Here is a 21,104-nt window from a genome sequence, read left to right on the forward strand (position 1 = left end):
AAGAGCTAAGAATGATACAGACGTTATTTGGTGAACTGTTTTCCAGATGCGCTGATTTCAGTGGGTGATGGATACACACCTGCCACAGCCCAAGCGCGTTTAAAATCGTTTTTCGAGTCAGAAGCACAACAGGAGGCACGTTTCAGAAGGATCTGTGTAACCCTACGCCATGCCATCGTATCTGGTCTGGGATGTGACCTTTGGAGGAATACTCAGTGTCCTCGACTGTAAAAGGAACGGGTCAACTGCCACGTTACCCCCAAGCTTCCCCTCAGCTTTGCCATATCAGAGCTCCAGAGGGCAGATGCGATGCTGTGCCTAAGACTGAGTTCCTAAAAGGCCCTTTGGGCATCCGTGGGCTCAGTAGCTGTGAGCCGGCACTCTTCGGGGTGTTTTTGGTGGGCGTGGCGAGCAGCACCTGCTCCTGCCTCTCCCAAATCTTGCTTCAATCCCCTCATTTTAAGGTCTGCAGTCTCCCAGCTCTTCCCCAAAGCGTGCTTCGTGAGATCCGGTTTCCTTCCCCGGTGGGCAGCTCTCGGGTCCCGTTCCAGTTCCCCAGAGCTCCCGGTGCGCGCGGGAGGCACGCAGCCGGGGGGAGCGCGGGCGCGGGGGCGAGTCTGCGGGCGCGGCGGCCGCCCCGCACCCCGGGGCCCCGCGCCGCGGCCCCTTTAAGAGCCGGCCCAGGCCGCGGGCCGGAGCGCGGAGCGCAGGGCGCGGGCGGGCGGAGTTGGAGCCGCCGCCAAAGTTTCCTCCCAACTCCGGCCCCGCCGCCGCCGCGCCCACCGCAGCCCAGGCCTGGGCCCGCCGCCGCCGCCAGCCAGGCCGCGCCGCGCCGCGCTTTCGCTTTGGCGCGCGGAGAGCGCGGGCCGGGCCCGGGCCGGAGCGGAGCCGGAGCCGGAGCCGCCGCCACCTGGGAGGTGGCCCTGCCGCCGCCGCCGCCGCCCCGGTCCGCGCCGCCCGCCCGCGGGGTCTGCAGGCCCGCCCGCACGGCAGCGCCCGGGAGCCCGGCTGCACCCGAGGCCAGACACCTGTCGGCCGGGCCGGCGTGGTCGCGCGGCCAGGATGAAAGTGACCGTGTGCTTCGGCAGGACGGGCATCGTGGTGCCCTGCAAGGAGGGCCAGCTGCGCGTCCGGGAGCTCACGCAGCAGGCGCTGCAGCGGTACCTGCGGACCCGGGAGAAGGTGGGCGCGCGGGGGGCGCACAGGGCACCTGCAGGCGCCCCAGGCCGGGCGGCGACGCAGGGGACGCGGAGCCCCAGGCTGGCGGCTCGATTCGTCACTCCCTGGGGCCACCACTTTTGCGTGCTGCTAATCTCAGTGACCTGGGTGTCTCTGGGCGTCTGTGGGCCTTGCTTCTCTAGGGGCTGGGAGGAAGCGCACCCTCAGGATCACTTGGGGGCTCGTTAGAAAGGCGCAGTCTGGAGCCCTGGTCCCAGCCCACTGCCGCCGTCTGCCTCCTAACAGGCTCCCAGGGGGTGGGAAGGACCCTTGTAGTGTGAGAAGCGCCGCTTTAGAAGTTGGTGGAGGCAGTGCTTCTCCAGGGCACGCTTGAAGGTGCTGTTCGCCTCAGGTGTGATTTTGGACCCGCCAAGGCCCGCCCCACTTCTGCTCCTTGAAGTTAGAAAGTTGACTGGTACAAGTAACAGATACTCGGAAGTGATAACTGATGGGGCCCTTGGAATTTCACCCCCGCGAGCCGGTCTCCCTGGGTGACCTGGGCAGGAGCTCAGGTGGAAGGATGCTGTTTGCTTAGGCCAACCGTTCTACATTTTGAGTGTTTTCGGTTTAACCCCACACATTCTATGAGTATTTACTACATTTGTGGGCTGTGTCAGGTCCTGGGTGACATACGACAAAGGCTGTCCCCAGCTCTGTCCCTGAAGTCAGAAACAAGTAAAAATTAAGTGACTATTATTTTTAAGTGTTCAGGGCATGTTGAGAAGACCTAGTGGGACTCTAGAACTCGTCCCAGGTGTTTGGGTGACATACTGGGCCTCTGTCTTCTTGAATGGAACCTTTAAACGAAGGTATTGAAGAGCACTTTTTATTTTTTTGATACTCAGATGGAACGTCTTGTATGCCCCCAATCCTCTTCAAACAGGACAAGTCGTAAACTCTGGCTTTCGAGGCCAATGAGTCTCTTAATATTTCTTGTCATGCTGTGAGAATTGTAGAAATAGTTTTGGCCAATTTAGTGATGGAAAGATGTCATTTGTAGTTTCTTTTAATGTCTTATAGGTTATCCAAGGCATAAAAGTAATTCTGTTTTTTCCAAATAGATAGTTGAGGCATTTAAGAAAATCTCTGCATCTTCTGTGCCTCCACTAAGAATTATTATACGAAAAAACATTCTACTCTGGATGAATACACATGCATGTTACCTTGAACAGTCAAGAGTTGGGGAAGAGTGTAGTGATAGGTCTGTTACTATGCTGAGTATGATCCCCAAAGCTGAACCCTTTACTAATGGAATTTAGGTAGAGGACTGAAAACAGTCAAAGTGGCCTATAAAACTGTATGAGTATCTATCCCAGTGTCTTTTCCATTGTTACAATAGTGTATGCTGTTTGTATTGTGTAATTCAGTTAAAAACTGCGATTTACAGAAGGAACCAATTGTCCTTGAAATCATATTACACTAACTTCTGAAAGTAAGTTAAGGTTAATAGTAAGATCGTTATTCAAGACAAATTATTAAAGTAGATCTCATTGAAGGATTGTCTCATGGAAAGGATAAACATATGTTTATTTTTAACTCATTATTAAAAATAATTCATGTCCTAAAATCTCATAAGTTTGGAAGTTTAGTATATGGAGCTGTTCAAGTAATAGTAAGCTACAAGCTTATAAATAACATACAGGGAATTAACTAGGCAATATTTAATGCATTGTAATTTGATCTTAAGAGGTGTTAAAAAGCTATTGAAGCTATTGATATTCTGGACTGAAAGCATAATTTATAATATCACAGATCCCATAATGTAATTGTATTGATCAGTTTACTATTATTACCAGACATTACATTTTTTTGTGTTTACATTTATATATTAGCGAATGTGACATTTAAAGGTCACCTGCAGCTTATAAATCCTCCCTCCCTTCTTTGGCTTTTAAAATCTCAATTTAATAAGTGGCAAGTGATATTTTTCCCCTCCCAAAATATTCCTTCCCCATAGTTTCATTTTAAATAGTATTGTAATCATAACAAGGCTTAACTAATATTAAATGATATCCCTAATGGAACTAAAATGTCAAGAAATACTCTGACAAATTCCATGCTTTTATCCATTGAATTTTGAAAATAATAGGAAAAGACCAGAAATGTCAAAATTCAATTTGAAAAACAATTTGTCATAAATCCACTGTCTTTAAATCAGTGAAAGAGATTTAAAAGGCTTGTTTCCCTGGACAGCAAGGTTCTAAGCCCTGTGCTGAATAATAATAACATAACAACTACCGTGAATTGTGGTTACTGTGTGCAGGCACTGTTCTAGGAGCTTGACGTATATTAAATGACTTACTCCATGACGTAGGTACTCATATCCCCATCTTACAGTTAGAGGAAAAAGAGTCACAGAGGTATGACTAGTTCGTGGTAGAATTGGGATTTGAGCCCAGGAACTGTGTCTTCTGGTCCTTACTCTCAGTCATTAACTACACAGCTCAGTAGGTTATTATGCTTGGGAATTTACCCATCTTATTTATTTTTTTACCATTTTTTTAAAAAGACACTTCCATCTACGAACTGCTACAATAACCCATCAACCTGAAGATAGCAATTCTGTTTCTCGCAGAGAGATGGGACATCCACAAATTCCTCCTGATTGTATCTTTTACAGTACAGGTCTACATGTTACAGAGAGAAGTCTAATTTCTGAGCCAAATATTGCAGGATTTTCAAAGTATGAAAAATATTCCTTAGTCCTATTACAAATGGAAAAAATTGGGCAAGGTCTCTTAGACATCCGAGTAGAGAGTGCTGCATAGGAACAGATTTGGCGGGAACATAAATGTAAGTTAAGCCTGTTTCTTCCAGGGCCCTGAATAATTGAGATGAGAGACAGGCAGCTTCCAAAATTGAGGACAGAGTTGAGGTTTCGAGAGCTGGGAGGGTAAGTGAAGCCCAAGGAGGCCATTCTGGATTTTGTGGGCAGCATCAGAGAAGTCGTCACCTCCTGCTGAGAGGAAACAAAGACTGGTGTTTGTGGGATGTGGGGGACCAGCTGAGTCAGCAGCAGATAAGCCAGGAGGAGGCAGGATGCTGAAGAAACTCAGGGACCTTTGGGAAGGCTTTCATTATGTTCTGAAGTCTGGGACTTTGGGGGCCGGCTGCCTCCTCGCTCCCTGCCATTTGATGAACTGTCCTGGGGAGGTGAGTTGACCTAGGGGGCAAGAATTGTGGGCTGCTTGTCTTTGGATCCTGGTAGTTTGCGTCCCAGGCCCTAAGTCCAATTTAGTTAAGTAGTTGGTGGAGAGGAGATTGTCTTTTTAAGTATTCGAGGTGAGGATCGTTGACTATTTAGCTAAATTTATTGTCGCAATTACCTGTCGTAGGTGAATGGGTAATTGAGTCATATCCTGCAGGTGCTCTCAACCCTGGCTGATCATTAGTTACCTCTAATTTTAGTATTTTAAATAGTACAGATGCCTGACTCCCTTTCTCCAGGATTCTTATTCACTGGGTTTGGAGTGGAGCCTGGCCAGAGGCATTTTGAAAAGCCCTCCAGATGATTCAAATTCCTGGCCAGGGTTGAGGACCATTAATCTACTACCATCTTTTGGTATCACTGAACTTGTTTGATTTTAAACTCTTTTGGCGGCAGATACTGTCTTACACACCTACAGACCAACCTGTTATTAGCGACTGTCCCTCTACTCCTACCCTGAATGGATTCTCAGAGCAGGTGCTCAAATAGTTGATTAAATTGAACATTCATTATATATATGCATATATATGTATGCATATGTACACATACACAGAAGATGAAGTGAATAAGGGAAAGGCTAGTCTAGTAACGAGAGTGTATAGTGTGTTCAAGAGTTGTAATGAATGAGACAATATGAACATTGAGCTTATGGGATAGTAGGTATGCTGGAATTTTTAAGAAGCACATTTGTGGATCTGTGTATGAAAATATCTTTTTTCTTAAAAGCAAAAAAAAAAAAACCCATTGATAGACTTTTCAAAATGAATCTCTTCTGTATTCAGATATCTTGAATAATTTGTTTCACAAGTTGAGACCAGCTTCTCAGATCTGAACAAGAGAAACAACTCCATTTGCTGATTCATTTTGGGATCAGAATCTAAGAATCTGTACAATAACAAGAATCTTGTATGATACTATATGGGACTAGCCTCCTTTCAGCATGCTAGAAGTCTTGCATTCCTGAACTTTTCAGCTTTTGATGTCTTATGGCCAGATTTCAAGGGTCCTGTGTACATAAACTAGGACCACACTGGATTCCCAGGATGCTTTTCCGCTGATCGGGCGCTGACTGGTTGGAGTGCTCTATCTCCTGCTCAGTTCTCCCTCCCCTGAAGTGGGGGCTGGATGCTCTGCCCAGCGTGTGCACAGGCCTGACCCACCCTCAGCGTGGCGCATGCTCCTTGCTTGGTTTTGTTGCTGCCACTTGCATTGAGCAGCCTCTAAGTTTGCACACCCACTGCTCGTGGGGCCTGCTGTGACCCACAGATGTGGTTTTTTAGTTCTGCTCAGTGTTATATTTTGACTTGGTTGTCACATTTAAATATTTTGAGATTTCATGCAAAAATCCAGATTTCTGGCTGCTTTTGGGGAAAAGCAAATCCGAAGCTCTGACGATACTGGGCTTTATTTCCCCACATAACAACCATCATTAGAGCTGAGAACACTTCTTTCTCTTTAGAAGGAAACGTTATGCTCTAGTCTCCATTATTACCTCCCCCACAGTGAGTACGAGTTATTATCCTCATGCTTAACTTCTGACTCTGTTCTTTTCATACTTAGGACCTGCTTAATGCATTGTTGCTCTTTGCCCCTGGACCGCCTCTTCTCTCTCCTCTGACACACACACACACACACACACACACCCCCTGTCTGTGTATAATCCAGTGACCTACAGATAGGGTTTGCTGACTCGTGTTTGGGCTGCAGTTTACTTTGTCTGAGTAAGTGATTTGTTCCCTGTGGGCTGGAGCCACAGCCCTGACTTGTAGTTTGGAGCACTGTGCTGACATGGCTTAGTAAACCAGGTGTTCATTGCCAGGGCATTCTGTGCCATAGGTTCTCTTTGAGGAAATTGGACAAATGACATTGTCAGATTTTTATGAAACTCTGTTTTCCAAGAGGATTGCTTCATAAAGTCATCGGAGGAGTCTGTTATGAATGCGGAGCATTGAGTCTCTCTAGGAAAGTCTGCAGCGCTGCAGCCCGGTAGACCTTTCTGCGATGACGGAAATCTTCTAGATCTGTGCTTTCCCACGGGGTAGCCACTAGCCACGGATGGTTGTTAAATGCATCAAATGTAGCTAGTGCAACTGAGGGGCTGCATTTTAAATTTTTCTTAATTTGAATTTTGAATAGTCACAAGTGACTTCCCTCCATGGATGGTTCGGGTCTGAAGCTCCTGTGATGGCTTCTCTCAGCTGCTCTCGGAAACCGCTCATCTGGAGCTCAGACCCCAGGCAATCCTTAACTTGACATTCTTAGACATGTTGCTTCTGTTCTGTTGAGAACTTTGCCATCAGAAAGGGAGCTTCATTTCCTCTTTGGTATCCACAAGTGGTAGAGAGAGCCTTTAAAATCTTAAATCTTCCACCTAGATGTGAGCAAGAACTGGCTGAGTTCTCGAACAGGTGGAGGTCAGCCTCCGCTTGCACCCTTGGTGCAACCACCTCCATGTTCAGTACTGGATGGATGATGGGCTGACAAGGAGTGGTGAACACCAAGCTGGGCTTTTCAGTGAGATTTGGGCGCTGCTTGATGAGCTCACCCAGCATTATGGGTCCAAATATCACCTGTGTAGCTCCAGCCCGGATCTCCCCCCTGAACTCCAAACCCTGCATAGAGCCCTCCCCTTCACGCCTTTGCTTGGATGGCAGGTGGGCGTCTTACACTCAGCCTGTCCCAGAAAGAAGCCTGATGCCCTCCTCCAGATTCACGCCTCCCACACTCTTCCCGTCTCATTAAATGGCGGTGCTGTGCTTTTGGTCGTTCAGGCCAGAAATCCTCGTAATCATCCTGACTGCTCTTTTCCTCTTATGAGCCACATAAAATCAGGTTGGCTTCGTTCTCACAATATACCCAGAATCTGACCACTTCTCACACTCTTTTCTGTTAGTGGGCTGGGGTTTGGAAAGACGCATTGGACTTTAGTTTTCCTGTTTCTGCCCCTGTTCACTCCAGTTCAGTCTCTTCTCAACCCGGCAGCTAGAGTGCAGTTCTAGTTAGGTCATGTCGTTCGTCTTCAAGATCCATCTCTCCGTGGCTCCCATTTCCCAGATGGCCTGTAAGGTGCTCCATGGCCTGGCTGCCTGTGCAGAAGAAGTTAACATAGCAGGCCTGAGGCTGCTGTCCTTAGATCTCCTTGCAAGGCTGGCTCTTGACTGGCATCCTGGAACTCGGATTTGTGTGGGTTTCCACTGTTCCCTGAGAAGAATGGCTCACTGTGCCAAAACTGTTTATGCAAACGGTATGGTTTATGCTGAGCACCTGCTGTTTTTCTGGGGTCTGGAATTTTTGTGCATGCTTGGCTACTTGACCAGCCCCCAGTGAAAACGTCAGATGCTGAGACTTTAATGAGGCACCTTGGTAGACACTGTTTCACGTGTGTTGTCGGAATTTGTTGCTCAGGGAATTGTGTGTGTCCCCTCCACCAGGGGAGCACCCTTGGAAGCTTGTGCCCAGTTTCCCCAGCTTCACCCGTACGCCTTTTCCCTTTGCTGCCTTTGCGGTGTGTCCCACTGTTATATTAAAGTCGTAGCTGAGGATGCCTGTGTGCTGAGTCCTGGAAGTCCTCCTAGTGCGTCACTGGCCCTGGGTGGTCTTTGGAACCCTGACACAATGTCTCTCGCCTTTCAGACCTCGGCTTCCACCCCCTCTCACTCTTCCCCAGCACACTGGTGCCCGGGCTGTTATTCAAGCATGCCAGATAGGCTGTCACCTCATGTGCTGTTTCCTCTGCCTGAAATATTCTCCCCGCTGATCCACGTGTCTGGCTCCCTCATCTTTTCCATTTAAAAGATTGTTCCTTTCTTCCTGACCACGCTATTAATAATTGCAACCCTCTACCCGTCCTCTGTATTGCTCTCTCCTGCTTTATTTTTCTCCACAGAACTCATCCCTCCCTCCCATACTGCTTATTTCAACTGTCTTTATTGTCTGTTTCTCCCCATTGGAATGTTGGTCCAGTAAATGTGGAGACCTTTGTCCATTTTAGTCATTCCTGAACGCCTGGCATCTACAAGAATGCCCCTTACTCAGCAGGCTGTCAATAAATTCCTTGTAGAATAAGTAGTTCTTTTACCATGTGTCCATCGTTGTCTGTTACATTTATGTCTTGCTCTGTTACAAACTACCCCAAAATGACGTAGCTTGAAATAACATCCAACAGTACGTGGAGAAGGCTCAGTGTGCTGTTTCCTAGGTCCGGGATCTTCAGGGTTGGTGTCTTCATTCACATGTGTGGTGCCCCAGCTAGGATGGCTTCAATAGCTGGGGGCTGGCTGCAATGGCTTCACTGGGGCTTTTGTCTGGAGCCTCAGTTCTTGCTGTCGCTGGGTTCCTGGGTTCCCTTTTGTGTTAGTCTCAGGATCATCTTCCCCTGGCCTCTACAGCAGAGGAGCTAGACTTCTTACTTGGCAGCTCAGGGCTCCAGAGGGTGCGAAAGCAGAAGCTGCCAGATGTTCTTAATGCTCAGACCTGCAACTGGCATGATGTTTCCTGTCATGTTCTATTAGTTAAAGCCAGTGACAGGTCCAGCCCAGATTCAAGGGAGAGGATTATACAAGGAGCTGAATAACAGTAGGTCTAGTTCTTGGGGGTGGAGGCGGTGGGGCACCAATGTATCGGGTCACAATGTTATCCTAGGTGATAGGAATGTGAAGATTAACCAGTCACCACCCTGGTTCTGCTGAGTTTCACAGCCTCCTGGGGATGAGGCACACACGTGAATCAGCCAATTTTGCTCCAGTGGTCTACTCACTGGGATACAATGCAGACAAGGAATGCTCTTTGAAACTGGAGACACTGAAGCTGTTTTGAAGGATGATGGGGAATTTACTGGGAGGAAAAGTGAGGTTAGGCATTCCAAGTAGAAGGAACAAAGTGAGACGGCATCAACTTGGTGAGGGAGTCATGAAGAGCTGGGCAGAGCCCGGGGAGGCGTGGTGGTGCAAAGGGTGACTGGAACCAAGTTGCGAAGGCCCTGAGGGGCCACCCTAAGGGATTTTCATGCTTTCTTAATGTAGCCGTTGGTTTTATTACAAACACATTCACATTTTACTCTCTTTGCATGAGTCTAAAAATATGCGTATGAGCTTAAAGAGGAGGATTTTTGGAAAATCAGATAATATTTCTGTTAAGGCCTCACCAACCACTTGGTTACCCTGGTTGTCACACCTTCCCCAGCTAGACTGCTCTCAATGAGATTGTCAAGATCTGGTCGCTAAAACCCATGCCTACTTTTCCATCTGTATTTTTGATCATGTCCCACCTTTTAAAACTCTCTCGGGGCCGGCCCTGTGGCTGAGTGGTTAAGTTGGTGCGCTCTGCTGCGGCGGCCCAGGGTTTCGCTGGTTCGAATCCTGGGTGCGGACATGGCACCACTCATCAGGCCATGCTGAGGTGGCATCTCACATGCCACAACTAGAAGGACCCAGAGCTAAAAATATACAACTATATACTGGGGGGATTTGGGGAGAAAAAGCAGAAAGAAAGAAAAAAAGAAGATTGGCAACAGTTGTTAGCTCAGGTGCCAATCTTTAAAAAAATAAAAAAATAAGTAAAACTCTCTCTTCTCGTGAGATTTCCAGGACTTTTAATCATATCTCTTTCTTCTCAGTCTTTGCAAGTGCTCCCAACACTATTTCAATGTGTTCCAGTGCCTCAGGGTTCTGGCCTTTCTCTCAGTGGGATCCCATCCTTTCCATGGCTTCAGCTACCCCCACATACACACCTCTAGCCCTGAACTTGCTGTAGACTCCAACATCCACCTGCCTCTGGACCTCCCCACCTCGATGAACTACCCACAGGCAGTTCAAGCCCAGCCTGTTCTCTCTAAACCTGCTTGTCTTCCTTCTCCTGTGGCCAGTGTCTCTGTTTCTGCCGCCATCCTTCAATTGGCTCTCTAAGCTAGAAACCTGGAAATCCTTCATCCATTAATGATTTCTCCTTCCTCATATGCCACCACGTGTCTGGTTGGTCAGAAAATGCCTTTGATGCTTATAAGTGATATTTCTTAGATCTGCTTCCTCCTGTCTGCCCCAAAGCTGTGCCATTTCTCATTTCTTCTGCTGGGAATTGCAGCAGACCCTTAACCTTATGGCCTTGCATCTGATGGTGTCTGGAACACTGCTGGGAATATTTAGATGGTCCCATTGCTTTTAGGTCAAAACCCAGATTTTGCTCCCTGTTCAGTGTCTTCTCTATCCTTGTATCTCCTTTAAATTCCTACATGCAATGTAGTGTTCTCATGCTTCCCCACCCCAGGTAAACCCCACCCACCCTTCAGGATGCATCTCCAGCTTCTTGTTCCCTAGGAAGCCCCTCCCTCCCTTCCCCAGGGCTTGTGTTCCCAGAGCTCCCCACACTTATACTTTTTTTTTTTTTTTTGAAAACTACATCTTACTTTATACTGTCTGTCAGCCAGGGTCTACTAACTTTATAGACAACCTCAAATGACAGTGGCTTATTCTGGCAAATGGTTCTCTTTCTGGGTGGGGGTGGGGCCTCTGACTCCCTGTGGCCTTGGAGTTTTCTCTACATCCCTGCACTGTGCTGACTGATGAGCAAAGAGTGTGCAGGATGCAATGGGAGATTTGGGGCCTGGCCTGGAAGTGGCAGAAATCACTTGTGTCAGTATTCCACTGGTGAGATTAGCCGTGTGCGCTGTCTAGATATGGTGGGCTTGGGAATGTAGTCTGCTAGGATATAGGAGAGCGACTAGCCAGGCTCTGCCACGTCCTGCAATCATTTTGTCTCCCCACTGTGCTGTGAACATTTCAGGAACAAAGAATGAGGCTTTTATTTTCCTATCCCTGTTTTTAGCACAGTATCTGATATATAGTATGTGCCATAAATGCTTGTTAAATTGTATCAAATTTCACATCATTTCCTTTCATAAAAATGAGAATGACCTTGTATTCAACACAATGTTTTGTAGTTTGAAATCTTTATATGTGGTACAGTTTTTTAAAAAAGTCCAAGTGCAACTTTTCTCTTGATTATCTTCAAATACCTCATCATATCCACATTTGTCGGCAGTAGTTTAGCGGGCCGTTTTATCTGCTACGTTGATTGTCTTAAATAACAGCTTCCAATTCTGATGGGTTGACTCGCCTCTCAGATTTTGAGACCCAGTGCTCTGTAGCTGTAGATTTTGAATGAAGGGACTTCATAATGTTTTTGCTTTGTGAAGATTTTTGCAGTGATGTCTCATATTTGAACAATGTTTGATGTTCAGTGTCCTATTCATTAATTTCATGTTGATTTTAAAAATAATTCTGGATTATCTCGATTTGGGTGCAGTCTTTATTTTTGAAAGACATGGTATCTGTGTCTCAGGGGCTGCCAAATTTGATCTGCCTGCCATCTCTGAGCTCACCCATTCTTTTGATTGCTGGATTGCACTTTCTGGATTGCGACGAGGTGGAATTGTAGATACCAAGAGATAGGCTGGTAAAAAGGCTTCAGTCTCCGTTAGTCTCTGTCAGATGCAGTGCCAAATATCATCCAGATAAATATGCCCTGTACTGTTCCTGTCCTCTGCCTCGGCTGAGGTTATTGACCTGGCCGGTGATCCTAGGCCCTGGAGGAGGAGCTGGTGGGGCCCACTTGGTGATGATGGCAGATAAGAGAAGACACGTCCACAACTCTTGGCTAAGCCACCATCAGCAAGACCAGAGAACCACGTTGATGGGAAATGGGAAAAATCAGACCCATTTTATTGCTCCCTTTGAGGCAGAAATTAAGAGCTATGGTGCGCTCCAGTAAGAGACTTCTGATACCTTTTTAGAGAGGTTTAGGGTAAGTTTTGCCACTATTCTTTTATAGAGACATCAACCCTAGAAAGAGTGACCTCTAAGCAAACCCAGGCTTTTGACAAGGGATATACACATAGAACGTGTACTCCTTCCTCTTTATAGGTCTAAGTGGCCTGTTTTGGCGAAGGGATGCAGAGATAGTGGGGTACCTGAGTTCAGAATGATGAGAAATAACTGCAGTCTCTTAACCCCATCTACATCACATTAAAGAGTGTGTCGTGTATTCACTGAGGCCTTAGACCCCCAAGTACTGGTTGCTTTGCCTCAGTCATCGGTGGCAACTGACAATCAAATGTCCCTTCAGTCACTTGAGAAGATTTAGAGAGCGATTTTGGTCAAGCGTTGTGTTTTGTGCTCGGGGTATAGAATAAAATAAGGCATCCTCCTGTTCCCATCAGGCTCCAAGACTCAAAGGGCAGAGAGAACAATGTAAATAAACAAAATGCAGGGTGGTAGAGGAGCCCAGGGGTGATGGGCAGAGGGCGTGGTCACGTTGACTTTGCTTGGAGCCAGGGAGATGGGGAGTCATGTAGGGTTCACTCAGAGTTATACCCGGGCAGGTTTTGAAGGATGCATGGACATTTGCTAGGACAGCAGAGGGGTCTGGGGGAAGCAGCCTGCCACTGACTGAAGATAGACAAGTGGTTCTTTGGGCAGGGGAAGAGGATATGATTACGGAAAGTTTCCCAAGGGCCCTTGTGGGCTGGAGTAGTGGAGAATGAGGCTGCAGGAAAAAGGCTGGTCAAAGCCAGGAGGCCTTTGTTATGAAGCGCTGAAGAGCTTGAGGAGTCAAGGACCTTTCTGGGCTGGGTGGTGATGTTCTATTTGCCTTCTGTATCAGTTGCCCTGGAGGGTGGAGACAGAGGGAGCTAGGATTGGAGGTGGAGGAACTGGTCCAGGTCCCTGCTGTGGGAGTGGAGGTTAGATGATTGAGGCAGAAGAGGAAATGGGCTTTGAGCTTTGGGGGGCAAAGTAATCAGACTTGGGAGTTGACTGGATGTGGTGAGGAAGCTGTGGGTGGAAATGGAGGGGAGGGAGCAGCCTGAGATTTATGTTATTCAACAGACATTTCAGTGCTACAGCTGTGTTCTAGGCCCCGAAGCCTAGGGCTGCCAAACAAGTCAGACATGCTCTGTGCCCTCACGGAGCCCCGTAGATAGGGACAGGCAAGGGGAGACCACGGACAGAGGAAGGCGTTGCTGGGGACTGTGGAGGACCTGGCTGAGGTCATAAATCATGAGTTCACAAAAGTGCTAATCTTTTGCATTGGTTGTTTGCCATTGGATTAGAGCCTTGTTTCGAGATTGGGATTTGAGGGCAGGTGTAGAAAAGACGTGTTGTGCAGACATAAAAGCGGTCAGACTGAGTCGATGCATGTATGGACTAAGTCGATGAATGTATGGACTATGTCGATGGCTTGCAGACATTTTTGATAGAGATTCCTGGTGGCTGGATATGTTTGCCCCTCCAGACCCACTAATGACCTTTCTCCAGGCCCTGCTGTGACTAAGGAGGCTGGGCAGTGTGGACTGTCTCTGTCCCTGGCTTCTGCTTGAGTCAGTAATGGGGAGGCGGCGGCAGGAGAATGGACGGTGCTCAGCTCCTGGGAACCTGCCAGGTCCCTGTGGGTTGGCTGCCTCCTTTACTAAAGGCCATCACTCCTTGTCAGCAAGCCTTCCCATCTGCCTCTCTCCCCTGTGTCAGCATCCACTCCTTTCCCCGGCCCCTTGGTCCTAGATGATGGCAAGGTCACCACTGTTCTGAGCACTACCCTTCCTGTTTCCCTTCATGAATAGTTTCTGTATTAAACTCCTAAGTGCCTAATTTCAGTGAACCATCTGTTGCCTGCCAAGATCTGGACTGAGAAATACAGTAATGATAGGTTTTTCCTTCATGACCCAGTACCCACAGCACACACACACAACTGAAATAAAAGTTTCATGAGGGTACTTGCCCTTAATATGAATGATACCCTCCGATTTTTTTATCCTATTGTTTCATTTAAAAAAAGTAGTTGAGACACACCAAATTGATTTCACTGCCCACTAATGGGTTACGGTCAATGGTTAGAAAACTCCTGGGTCTACTTGACTTTTAGGGGACACTGGACGGGTCATAAGGTCAGGCGACTCTGGAAATCACCACAGCTCTAGGATCCCATTGTTTTATGGATTGAGATAAAGTGTGAAGCTGAGTAAAGTAAATTAGGAAAGCTCAATTCCTAGCATCAAGTATGTATTATAAGTGTCTAAAGGAATTTTTCTTTGGATTATAATGCCAAGTGCCCTGTGTGTGTAATAGATAAGATTGGAATCTGGAGACTTGTGAATGGCCAGCATGTAAGCTAAGAGTCATCTTGGCCCAGAAGTCTGGGTGGCCTGATAAAATCTTGAAGAAATTGAAGGAGTTTTACTTGTCATCCCGTTTTTCTTTCATCATGACATAGTAATAGTATTGATAACTTTAAATATTAGGTTCTGGATTACTTCCTTTTGTAGCAAGGAGTTGAGGAAATGCAAGATGGATAAATAATCCTTTTCTCTGTCTTTATAGGCACATTTGTAGAGATTCAGTGGGCTTGAGTTTTGACAGCAGTGTTTGAGCAGAGACATTTTCCCAGAATCTTAAAAAAAAATCTAACTGCAGTTCAGAAATTTCTGGTAAAAACAATTGTTTTTTTGGTCGCTGCAACTAGGTTTGCAATTGAGATCTTCTTTCTTTTGCTCCACTTTTGCCTGTGGGTGGGGAGGGCTACTTGGAAATGTTCCTCTGGACGATGAGGAGGCCCTCTCTCTATTGTGGTCTTAGTCTCCTAGGGCTGCCATGACAAAGTACCACAGACTGGGTGACTTAAACAACAGAAGTTTATTTTTTCACAGTTCTGAAGACGAGAGGTCCAAAATCAAAGGGTTGGCAAGGTCATGCTCCCCTTGAAGCCTCTGGGAGAGGAGCCTTCCTGCCTCTTCCAGCTTCTAGTAGCTGCAGACGCGCCTCAGCTTGTGGCAGTGTATCTCCCGTCTCAGCCTCCATCTTCACATGGCTGTCTTCCCTCTGCACCTCTTCTCCTCTGATGCAGACACCCATCACATCTGATTAGGGCCCACCCTAAGGACCTTGCTTAACTTGGTTACATCTGGAAAGACCCTCTTCACAGGTGTCAGGGGTTAGGACCTTAACAGATCTTTTCAGGGGATAATTCAACTCATTTTTGAATTGCTATTCAGTTTAATGAATTTTTCCCTCTTTTGCAATAAGAAACATTGGGGGAATTCTGTTGCTTCCCCATTGCCTTCCCCACAATGTTACTTTCTTTATTCTTCAAGTTTTTGCTTTGAAATTGTTCACGGAAAACTTTCTGTGTTTTTTCTTTTTCTTTCTTTTTTTTGAGAAATGGAGGTCTTATGGTCTGATATCACTTACTAACTACCTTTTCCACTTAAACATTTTGGTATTTGTGCCTGTTCTTGTCTGTCTCTTCAGGTAGCCTTTTTGAGACGTGTGTTTGTCCTAAATTCCATCCCACCCCATGCCCTTGGTGGTCTCGCTTCGTCACGTATTGACTGAAGCTTGGTGAAGGGGCTGGTATGAATTTGCATTCCTATCCAGTCTGTAATTAAGTTAGCCACGGAGATGGCAGGTGGGTGTGTTTGAGCACCTGTCATGTGCCATGCAGCACAGTTGCTTTCCTTCAGGGCTTCACAGTCCAATTGGAGAGATGTGTACATATTGAAAAGGAAGAAAGCAACAACCAGGTGCCAGAGTAGTTTTCTGGCGTTAGGAAGCGAGAGAGCTCACAGTAGGCTGGAATGGCTAAATGGGAAAAATGGATAGACTTTAGATAAATGAAAGAAAGGAGTGGGGAGTATTCATGTGGCAGAGCAAAGGAAATAGAAACATTGTGACAGTTCTCAAACTTATTGTTTCCAACACCCCTTTTCACTCTTACATTTTAGAGGATCTGAAAGAGCTTTTTATGTGGATTATACCTATTTCTGTTTACCATATTAGAAATTAAAACTGAGAAATTAAAAATCTATTTAATCGATTTAAAATAGCAATGAACCCATAACAAGTCAAGATTACTTATTCTCAGGAAAAATAGCTATATTTTCAAAGCAAAAGAAAAATTTAGTAAGGAGAGTAGCACTGTGTAACATTTTGTGTAAGTCTCTTTGATGTTTGCTTCTTGGGCAGCTGGATTCTCAAATCTGCTTTCTCATTCAGTCTGTTGCAATCTGTTGTTTTGGTTGAAATGTATGAAGAAGATCCTGTCTCACATAGATATGTAGTTGGAAGAGGGAGGAACATTGTAATAGCTTTTTCAGTAGTTGTAGATATGCTTTTCGTATACTACATGCAAATCCAACGAGTGATGTTTGTTTCGGTCTTCCTTTCTTTGTCATACATTTATTATATCACAGTTTCTGTGGGTCAGGAACCTAGGCAGAGCTTAGCTGAGTCCTCTTCTTAGAATCTCACCAGCTACAATCAAGATGCCAGCTAGGCTGCGTTCTCAGGAGGCTTGACTGGGAAGAATCTGCTTTTAAGCTCACTCAGGTTGTTGGCAGAATTTATTCCTTGCAGCTGTAGGACTGAAGGGTTTTACTGGCTACTAGCTGGAGGCCACCCTCAGCTCCTAGAGGTCACCTTCTTTTCCTAGAGGTCCCTGCAGTTGCATATCATGTGGACTTTCCCAACCTGACTGATTACTTCATCAAGCCAGCGAGGAGGATCTCTAAAGCTAGCATTGGCTAGCAAGACTGAATCCTATATAACGTAATAATCATGGGAAAGATGTCTCCATAAGTGGTGGTTACTTAAAGGTTAGTTGCAGTGGGGAATCTGAAATCATTGCAATGAAATTTGCATACTCTGCTACGTTGCAATTCACTGGTTTGTGCTGTACTTTGAATAGATCTTCTATCTGTGCATGATCTTTTAACATCATACATTGGTCATTTGGCAAACATCGGTCACTGAGTTATGCTAACCTTCTAAATGTTGACACATTTCACTTCACAATTTCAAAAACCTCGTACATTGATACTCCCCTCCATTTCTTCAGAAGGGTATAAGTATTGGGAAGCTATCAAGCTCACAGTGGTGGGTACAAGTTTTCTAAAATTTTAATTTTTGCTGTATCATTGGCAACAAATACTGTCATTTGTTTTCTGTGCAATGCCCAGGTTCACATCATTTTGCTTTTGAGAAATATCTCCCCAAAAGCTCAAATATACATAACTGTAGTTTGTCTGTCAGTCCTTCTTTCACTGAAAATGGTACTCCATGAAAAACCAGTTGGTCCAGCTCATTCGCTCAGGAGTGCTTTTCCCTGAGGTGACAGTCATGAGTCAGGATGCAGAAGTGCTTCATTGTCCTTCCTATTTCTTCACATACAGTGTCAAAAAGATGAGAAATAAAAGGTCAAAAATTAATACAATTTTTATTGCTCCATCAAGGGCATTCTAAAGTTAAACTGGCCCTTTTTTAAGTGCAGATGAGTGGCAGCGGAGAACACGATGACTACTAATACAGTTTACTGCTTTGATTCAAGCTAAGGCACCAGCAGTTTTACCCACCATTGCTTTCTTTTTGCAAGGAAGGTTGGTGTGGAGCTAACATCTGTTGCCAGTCTTCCTCTTTTTGCTTGAGGAAGATTGTTGCTGAGCTATCATCTGTGCCAGTCTTACTCTATTTTGTATGTGTGACGCTGCCATAGCATGGCTTGATGAGTCGTGTGTAGGTCTGTGCCTGGGATCCAAACAGCGAACCCCCAGCTGCTGAAGTGGAGCACGCGAACTTAACCACTGCGCCACCGGGCTGGCCCCCAACTGTTGCTTTTACACTGGCAGTTCGAGCATCAACCTACTTGTTCCAGGGATAAACCATGAGATCCCAGAAAGTTTATTCAGCACGTTGACTTTTTCAGCACCACTGGTTATTGTCAGGGAGTCACATTAAAAGCATCTTCAATCAGTATAAGCACTAAGTAGTCCCCTCAGACAAAAGAAAAAGCAAGTTCAATCACGTCTCTAGATTAATCCATTTGTAAGGCAAAGGTGCGGTTCTGCAGGTGGGATATTAATTCAGTCTTCACACTTGCAGCCAAATCTTTATTGAGGAGTTCCTGCATCATTGGAAAGTGGCCTTGTTGCACTTTTTTTTAAACTGGCTTATCATCCAGCAGGCGTTCAGTAATGTCAACTGTACAAGGCTTTCTTACGTCCCGGTTATTGTGTGCGCTCTTCCAGCTAATGGAATACAATCGCTTACCCTATAAGGTGCTCCAGCAACTTTTTCATTTCTAGTTTGAGAAGCTGTAATAATTGGCTTTTAAAGTGCTCATCACGTCTGCATTTAAAAATGTTCGCTTCCTATTCCTTTAAATTCTTAGTGATTTCAAAATGATGCTACAACTTAACTATTTGAAAATGTTTTGTTGCATAAGACACAATGACGTAAATTACTAATATCTATTAAGGACAAGGAAAAGATAACTTTCATATTTTTGTCTATTTACAGTTTTACCCAGTTTCCCCCTCCCCGCCTCGCTTTGGTAGATTCTTCCCTTCCATGAATCGGAGACCTCTGGTGTGTCAGTTTCACCATTTTTTCATATCTTGAACGTGGATAGTGCAGCTGTGGTAGGTTGAAGAGGCAGGTCCCCCCTTTTTTATATGTTGGATTTTTTTTGATTGTGGTAAAATACACATAACATAAAATTTAGCACCTGAACCGATTTTAAGTGTACAGTTCAGGAGCACTAAGTACATTCACATTGTTGTGCACCCATCACCACCATCCGTCTCCGGAACTTTTTCATCTTCACTAACTGAAACTCCATGCCTTTTAAACAACAACTCCTCCTCCCGCTCCCAGCCGCTGGTGATCACCATTCACCCTCTCTCTCTCTCTGAGTCTGACTACTCTAGGTACCTCATCTAAGTGAAATCGTATGGTATTTGTCCTTTGAGTCTGGCTTCTTTCACTTAGCATACTGTCTTCTGGGTTCATCTGAGTTAGAGCGTGCATCAGAATTGCCTTCATCTTTAGGTTTGAATGATATTCCAGTGTATGTAGACACCACATTGTGTTTGTCCATTCATCCATTGGTGGACACTTGGGTTTCTCCCACCTTTTGGCTATTTTGAATATTGCTCTGTGAACATAGGTGTACAAATGTATGTTCTGGTCTCTGCTTTTAATTCTTTTGACTGCATATGCTAGAATTGCTGGATTGTATGGTAATTCTATGTTTAATTTTTTGAGGAACTGCCATACTGGTTTCCACAGTGGCTGCACCATTTTACGTTCCTGCTAGCAATGTACAAGGGTTCAAATTTCTCCACACCCCTGCCAACATTTATTTTCCAGTTTTTTTTTAATAGCCACATTTATAATAGCAAAGTATCTAATTTCCCCTTTAAAACCAATGATGAATCTTTAAATATAAAGAAGTGATAAACTTTCTTTTAGTTTAGAATGAAATATTAACTTCTAACTTATAGTTGTTTGATATATTTGTACACTAGAAATAATTTTTGAAAACATTTAAAATATTGTAGATTTGTGACAGGACAAAATCTGCAAATAACCTTCTAGAATTACTTGGGGGAAAGTTTTGGCCTTGTGGCCCTCCTTAACAGGCCTTGAAACCACTCCCTCCCCCCACCCCCCCCCCACCCCCGTCCCCCAGGGTTCATACACCTCACTTTGAGGACTGCGTGCCGAGGAGTAGTACTGGAGACACGTTCACAGTGAGTTCAGGCACTGTTTCCTTAGATCAGTAAAAGCTGTTTCTCTTGGTCTACGAACCTATTTACTATGAACTTCAAAATATTTTTTTGACAATCTACTTCCAAGATTAATTTTTCTTTTGAAAAAAAGAAATAACAAACAAATCAGTTGCCATGGAATTAAGGTTGGGAAAGAAGAATGTTTTGTTGTTGACTGGGAACCTACTTAGGACCTGGCAACAGAGGGTAGGAATAAATTGTACTTTTCTGATAACAGAAATATTTTAACTCTGTTCCTAATCTTCTTTAATATATATATATATATATATTTTTTTTTTTTGGTGAGGAAAGTTGTCCCTGAGCTAACATCTGTTGCCAATCTTCCTCTTTTTGCTTGAGGAAGATTGTCCCTGAGCTAACATCTGTGCCAATCTTCCTCTATTTTGTATGTGGGATGCTGCCACCTCATGGCTTGATGAACAGTGTGTAGGTCCATGCCTGGGACCCAAACCCACAAACCCCAGGCCAGCAAAGTGGAGCATGCAAACTTAACCACTATGCCACTGGGCTGGCCCCTAATATTTTTTAAAGATAATTTAAGGAGGATGTGCATATCTATCTTGAAGTTAAAAGAGATCTCTGAAGCAGCAATTCCAAGACTTACTTGAAACATTTTCAATATATTGTTAGAATGTCAGTTGGCATTTGGGGCATTCTCCTATTTGTGTGCTTAGAACAGCAGAATGGTGAAACAGTCTCTATTGGATTAGAAGATTACAAGAAATGATTGGAATTTGATTAAAGAAAAAAATTACAACAGAAGTTAGAGGTGTTATTTTGTATTTTGTTACCCAAATATATCATTATTTAAAATGACATACCAAAAACATCAACATTTAACTGAGAGTACTTGCTTTTTCCACTGGCCGTCCGCTGTTCCTTGGGAGGGGGGGTGCTCAATCAAGTTTCACCTAAGATCAGTGACAGCCCCACCTGTTGTGCTTTTATTGTGCAGCTTACATATTTCGGCTCTCTTGAAAAGAGCTGCTCTAAATATCACTAATTGTCTCCATGTGTATAGTCCATATCTTATTTTTTAAAAAAACAGAAGTGGTGATCACTTATCTT

The 21,104-nt window shown here is 45.1% G+C and overlaps 1 protein-coding gene across 12 annotated transcripts in view; it reads left to right on the forward strand.

Moving 5' to 3' along the window:
- The first annotated feature begins 702 nt into the window (after nucleotides 1-702).
- Nucleotides 703-21,104, forward strand: part of PARD3B (par-3 family cell polarity regulator beta) — a 921,213-nt gene continuing 900,811 nt past the window's right edge. For 3 of the 12 annotated variants that reach the window (XM_005601746.4, XM_070242147.1, XM_023622594.2), the window contains exon 1: nucleotides 776-1,182. In XM_005601746.4, the coding sequence (XP_005601803.3) occupies nucleotides 1,063-1,182 (120 nt within the window). In that variant the 5' untranslated portion in view covers nucleotides 776-1,062. Of the gene's footprint in view, nucleotides 1,183-21,104 lie in introns of all 12 variants that reach the window. The other 9 variants (XM_023622595.2, XM_070242143.1, XM_023622590.2 and 6 more) reach the window with 5 other exon arrangements.

This window comes from Equus caballus, chromosome 18 (assembly GCF_041296265.1).
Source record: "Equus caballus isolate H_3958 breed thoroughbred chromosome 18, TB-T2T, whole genome shotgun sequence".
NCBI classification, from domain to species: Eukaryota; Metazoa; Chordata; class Mammalia; order Perissodactyla; family Equidae; genus Equus; species Equus caballus.